At 36.4% G+C, this 6,618-nt stretch overlaps 1 protein-coding gene across 1 annotated transcript in view; it reads right to left on the bottom strand.

The window, feature by feature from the left end:
• Positions 1-819: 819 nt before the first annotated feature.
• per2 (period circadian clock 2) overlaps positions 820-6,618 on the bottom strand; it is an 85,193-nt gene continuing 79,394 nt past the window's right edge. The window contains exons 23-24 of the mRNA XM_060834238.1: positions 3,795-3,945; positions 820-1,077 (exon numbers count right to left, since the gene is read on the bottom strand). Of these exons, the coding sequence (XP_060690221.1) occupies positions 865-1,077; positions 3,795-3,945 (364 nt within the window). The 3' untranslated portion in view covers positions 820-864. The remainder of the gene's footprint in view (positions 1,078-3,794; positions 3,946-6,618) is intronic.

Genomic DNA, 6,618 nt, shown 5'->3' with positions numbered 1-6,618 from the left:
CTTTCACAACAGCTACAACACGGTACTGAGGAGAGAACGTAATGAAGCACTGGTCTGTCCCACGTTATATCGTTTCAAAGACTGGATAAGTTACATATACATTTCAATGTGGTTTACTTCAGCCTTTCTTGAGCACATTGTTTAATTCTTTGGTCCAGAGTTGGAATATGCTGTTGTAGTTTCACTTCTCCAAATAATTGTTGTATACTTTGACAGTCTACTTCAATGAGGTTCAATGTCAAAAATACCACCTTGCTGCATATTCCAATCAACATTCAGAAATTAGGATGACTCCATTTAAGGCTACAGTTGAACATCCATGTACACAGATCTGTTTGAATACTAACAGAGACTACAATTACTCTATAGGTCATCACCAAGTTACTAGTCTTTGTAGTGTTTCCAATCACTGGAATATTGTTAAAATATTTGAATTCATAGAACAAAGCTCCTTGCATACCACTATAAAATTTATACAGCTAGATAGCATGTTTGTAAAGGGATTACAAAATTCCACAAAGATATTTATCCATGATGACATTAGTACATAAAGTACAACTGACTGTCAAATCAGATTTATGATTAGAACAGCAAAAAACTGGATACATTCAGAAATCCTAATGTCATATTAACAATACACATATTTAAAGGTCTAACAAATACAACAAAACCAGACTCCATGAATACATGTTAAAAAGTGCAGATACATTTAGAAATCAGCTTGAAGCGACAATTTATGATATTAAATACACCCATTTAAAAAATAGTTCCATAAAATCCTTAATTTTTCTTGAAAACTCCAAAAAGGAGTTCTATGCATTCATAACTATTCAGTAGAAGTTTGTTTACAAAGTCAAAACACTTTCAACTTGCAGAGTTTCCAAATGTGGTTGTTGCTACTGCTAGATTAGAGGTTGCTATTTCTGCACGTTTTTGCTCTTCAATTGGAAAGTTCAAGGGTGGATAGCCAACATTGTGGCTTGGTTCCATCAACCCATTCAATTCTAGATTATGGATTTCCGCATCGAATATTGTTGAGTTGCTTTGTGATGCATTTTTCCCCCAGCAAGCCAAATCCTAAATTAACAAGAGTTAGAATCAATGTAAAACCAAAATCAGACTGGTGCAATTCCATATTCTGTAACCTCCAACACCAATCTAAACCATATTATGAAATAATAGATTACCAGCAAATCCCTTCAAAATGCTTTGTCTTCTTTGCCCCTCCTCCCACTGGGTACCCCCAGTCATTGCTCATTTTCTAATGCTTCAAAGAGAACATGCTTCCTAAAATTTGATAAGATCTGGCAGTTTTTTTTAAAAAACAAAACCCCAAATTAGTTCCATAATCAGGATTCCTGATTCCAAAATGCCTGTTGACACCAAGTTTACAGTCAATTTGAAAACAAACCCTTTATGGCCTTGCTGATAATTCATTTTCTTGTCTGTTTTCAAAAGCTGGAGAGCTGGTTGTTTATGCTTACCAGCTGTGTGGTGTTAGATTGAATCTAACAGCTAAATGCTAAAAGGATTCAACAGGAAAAGTGGATGGCTGTATCTCAAACAATGCAGTAAAATCCTATGTCTGTCTGAACCACATGAAGTTCTATTCGATCAGCACCATTCTTTTTCTGTAGATAGGTAAAATAACCTCTTTAGTATTCTGATATTCCATTATTTGTCATCATCCAACACAGTTGGTTTTAGAATCAATCTACTTTAATTATCAATATGCATTTCGTCCCCTTGATTTCTATCAGAAGCAGATCTAATTCTGAAAGTGAAGTTATTTTTATGCACTCAAACTACCTGAAATATGACCAGTTGCACTCAAAAAATAAATTGGGTGAAACTACAATTTTATTGCATTTTTGATTGAATTTCCTATAAAAACAAAATGGAGGATTTACTTTAGACCTATCTTTTTATTTATTTATTCACAGGATCAGGGTTTTCCATGGCTTAATCAGCATTTCCTGCTTCTTTAATTTCCCATTCAGAAGCTGATGGCCAGACACTTTCTTTAACTGCTGTAGCCCACAGGGTGAAAACAATCTCAAAGTGTGGTTAATGAGGGTCTTCAAGGACTTGGTCCAGTGACAATGAAGAAGGATTCATAAATAATCTTGTAAAATCTTAAATTCTTTTGAAAAAGGTAAGGCCTTTTAAGATCTTTCTTACATAAAAGAAATCTGAATGTTGCTGAAATCCTGCCACACAAAAGTGGAGCTAGGCCTGCAGCATCTTTATCAATGAAGATGGCCATAATTTGGGGATTAAAGAGTCTGTTTCAATGTTGTATAACTAAGTCATATTGTGCAACAACTTTAAATTTTAAAAACTGATCTTTATTTTCAACATTAAATCCCAACTAGAATTTTTCATCTGAATCCTTTCAGTCACATATAGTCTGTTAGGTGATCTGTTATTATTTTTCACTGGTGCTTTCTTTTCAAAAAAGGAAGTCGCAAAAGATGGCAAATTTTAATCTGAATCAGTAACCAAGTGGCAAAAACTACCAGTCAGTGCTTGGAAACTTCAGATTATTCTTTCTTTCAAGTTATTTTTAACAAAGTATGTTTATACTCTATTTAAGGCTCAATGTTTTTGGTGATAAAACAGCATTTTAGATTAAAGGCTTGTACTTCAAAGGCTAACCTTCAGCTTGGCAAGACCGAGAAGGGAAGCTTTATCAACAACTGAATTTAAAACATATTTGTCCACAAACCCAAGTACAGCTACCAAACTGGAGCACTGTCATAAAATAATGTCCATTAAAGAAAGTACAATTCGGCTTGTAGGCATTTTAGGAGGGCGGCACGGTGGCTCAGTGGTTAGCACTACTGCCTCACAGTGCCAGAGACCCAGGATCAATTCCCACCTCAGGCAACTGTCTGTGTGGAGTTTGCACATTCTCCCCAAGTCTGCGTGGGTTTCGTCTGGGTTCTCCGGTTTCCTTCCACTGTCCAAAAATGCGCATGAGGTGAATTGGCCTGCTAAATTGCCCCTAGTTTTAGGTGAAGGGGTAAGTGTAGGGGAATGGGTCTGGGTGAGTTGCGCTTCAGCGGATCGGTGTGGACTTGTTGGGCCGAAGGGCCTGTTTCCAAACTATAAGTAATCTAATCATTTTCTTCAGCACTCAATTTGATAGGAAATAAAATGGATACAACTGCTGCAGTCATATTTTCAATGGAACTTTTAAAAATGTGTCACAGGTCTCTCAAACCTGTTCAGGTGAAGCAGTTTTCAAATCTGTTGCTTATTATCACAACCGTGACTGAAAGTTTCTGGTACACAAATGGCATCCACATGAGCACTGTTCTAGCACTAGGCACCATGCTGGAAGGAGCTAGAAGTCTGCACCTGCCATTTTCAGGGCCTCTGGCTGCAAGGTGCCTGTAGAGTTATGAAGCAGCGTTTTGTAACCTTTGGTTTTCTTTTGGATACATTTTACTTCTGCATCTAAATTTAGCCCTAAAACTGAGAATCTAACAATTGTTTCAAACCGACATCCAAAACCTCAACCCGAGCTACAAATCTTCTCAAAACTTGCTAATTATTTCAATAATAAGGTAGCCTAATAATGTAGTGAATGATTGGATCTTGTGTGTTTGGATTTAAAATATATAATTGGGACAGGAAAGAGGGAATCATACTGAAATGATGGCGTACTATGCTTTATCTGAGCATACAGACTACAGACAGGTAAGAAAATGGATGAGGACATAATTTACTCCTGGTGCCAGGAGAGGAAATTTGGATGTGGAAAACTTGGAAAACTGTGCAATACTCACTGTGTTATCAAAGGTTTTTAGCAGTATATTTGTCTTAAACCAAGGGAAAACCTCGTAGAGTTCTTTTTTTTGATCCTCTGTGAATTTCGGTTGATTTCTCTGCATCATTTTCAGCTTTTCTCGGTCTTCTTTTAAAACAGTTTCAATGTCCCTAAAGTTGGAACAATTATGATTAGCAAGCTAATTGCATTTCTGAATAAAACTGCATAACAAAGTACTGAAATTAAACCCATTAGAGACAATTATACTTAACATACAAATCAAAGCACTCTCAACAAGATGACCAATAGAAATTTGCATATGTCAACAGAGGGGAAGTGGAAGTCACAATCCATTGCTTTAATTGCCATATTCAATCCTCATGAGTGATGCTTCATTTATTAGTTTATAACCCAGCCTTTCAGGGGAAAAAAAATTAGATGGGAACATTAACTTTTCATTAACTAATAATACTAATCAGTGTTGCAATGCTGAAGCATTTTTTGTAAGCGTACCTGAACCCATCCACCTTTGATGTTGTACTTTGTTATTTACTTCCCAATACCTGAAACAACTGAGGGTGAGGTGAAACTATACATGTATTTTATGGGTTGATTTTTATAGACGATTGGTAGGTTAGTGGAAATGATTATGGTGCATTAGGCAGTGTTTACTACTATTTCTGGCATTCCTATAAACCACTTGCTTTGATCTAATGCAATCTTTAACTTTTTGTTTGAATCATCTTTCCCTTTGCGTGTTTGTGCCGTAGAGAAATGTACATCTATTGCAGGCCTTTATGGGGAAGAAGCAGGAACAGAGTACTAAGTTGGATGATCAGCCATGATCATTCTGAACGATTGAGCAGGCTGTAAGGGCTGAATGGCCTACTCCTGCTCCTATGTCCTACATTTAAACGCTAGTCATTGCCAGTCCTTTCATGTATTTTCCTTACCTAACATGCCCAACTTGCCACTTGTAGTCTCATCTTCCTTAGCTAAACTTCAGACCCTAAATTCAGAATAAACTTTGTTGCTAGGTTGCTCTCTCAAGCTAGCAATATAAATAAGGCACACTATTTAAAAAAAGTATACACTAAAACAGAATGTACCTATATTCAATATGGATTATCTCCACAACACTTGGCATAATTAGCAAATTCCTTATCTTTATGTACAAGAATTATTTGATAACATGGAGGACAAATCAACAGTACAACTCTAACCACTTATGTAGGCACAAAAGCAGATCATAAATCAGGAACCCTTTGTATATAAAACATTTTACTGATACCAGGGAATGATTGAAAAATTACTCTCTTGTCGCAGAGGGAGGTCAGAGATTTATAAAATACTCAATGTGGTGCTGCCTTTTTGATATAACCTGAAACCCAAAATTAGACTATTGTACTGTCTCACACTCACCACCAGGTAACTTTTATTCTTTGGAGAAATGCATTCAGGAAACAATTATTTAACCATTGCCAGGAACACACTGCCCTAACAGATTAATACTGATTTAATCCCTAGTACAGAATCTGTTATCTCACCCAAAAGATTGGAGCACCAGAAAAAGAGCTCACCAGCTAAAGGCTTGGAATGGTGAGAGGGGAAAATAGTTTTTAAAAAAATCAGCTTGGAGTTACACCTCATAATTTCGATGTGGGGAGTCTGACACGTAGACATGTTGAGTGATGAGATCACTTGTGTCTGATGTCACCACTATTAACAAATTAAACTGTGACTTAAACAGTACCTAGTCAACACTAATGACCATTTTGAAGAATTAACAAAATTGCCCATAACTTTTAAATTACACTGCTGCATGAGTTCCCACCAACAATGAAAAAGAGAAATTTAAGAGAAAGCACAGGAATATAAACTACATTGCTTAGTGTTGTATTATGGAGACCACATTATAAAAAAAAAACCCATCCAGCATACACGGGCAATTCCAACTTTTTACACCCTAAGGACGAAAATGGATTTCGCTGCCACTTTTCCTTCTAATACGGTAATGTTTTGGAACACTGAGGTGACCCTGTTACAGTCAAGAGACAATGGCCAGACTTTCAATTTGTCAGCCCAGTGTGAAGCTGGCCTCGTGGACTAGCTGCCTGTTATGGAGACCACCTGATTTTTATTTTGAGGAAATCAACTGTAATAAGCACAGGGTGTTTCTCAGAAGCATTGAAAATTTGTTAGCAGTCTTTTCAGATCTTATGTTGTAAATCTACCTCAACCATGCAAAAGAAAATGGAATCAAACATATGTTAGGTTAATCCATTTCTTATGCCTTCAGTACAGGAATTAGCCTTCTTGTGAATGTTCTCTGCAACAGAGTACAGCTGCTTCAGGTTCTGATTTCTGCTTATAAGTTTCAGAAATTACCTTATTCCTTGCAGGTCCAATGCAGGTGTGTGTCTTTCACAAAGGAAATGTGTGCTGACATATTACACATGTGCAATATATGGTTGATGTGTAAAAATTCAACTTTTAAGTTTTGTCCTCTTCACAGATGTACATTGTCATGAATGGTTTTGAGCTTTTAGGCGTCTGTTGGATGTTTAACATTCTTTATTACTATTTTATTCCAGAGATTTTACTGTTACTGTGAATACTGCTGAGTGTTGGCAAATGCAGCTTTTCAAAAAAAGGTTCATCTTTACAGGCTGGAGGCAGGAAGTATTAACCAAGATAATTGGTCAACTGTATACCAATGAATGGTCAATATGCTAATTGGTTATAAAGAGGTGTTGTTTATTTATTCCTTAGCTATGTTTCTTAACAAGCTACTGGCCAAAGGCAGCTTGTTAATAAACAAGTGGAATCACTTCTGATGTATT

The sequence above is a fragment of the Hemiscyllium ocellatum genome, chromosome 13, assembly GCF_020745735.1.
Source record: "Hemiscyllium ocellatum isolate sHemOce1 chromosome 13, sHemOce1.pat.X.cur, whole genome shotgun sequence".
In the NCBI taxonomy this organism is placed as follows: Eukaryota; Metazoa; Chordata; class Chondrichthyes; order Orectolobiformes; family Hemiscylliidae; genus Hemiscyllium; species Hemiscyllium ocellatum.
This window is presented reverse-complemented; position numbering and strand designations above follow the sequence as displayed.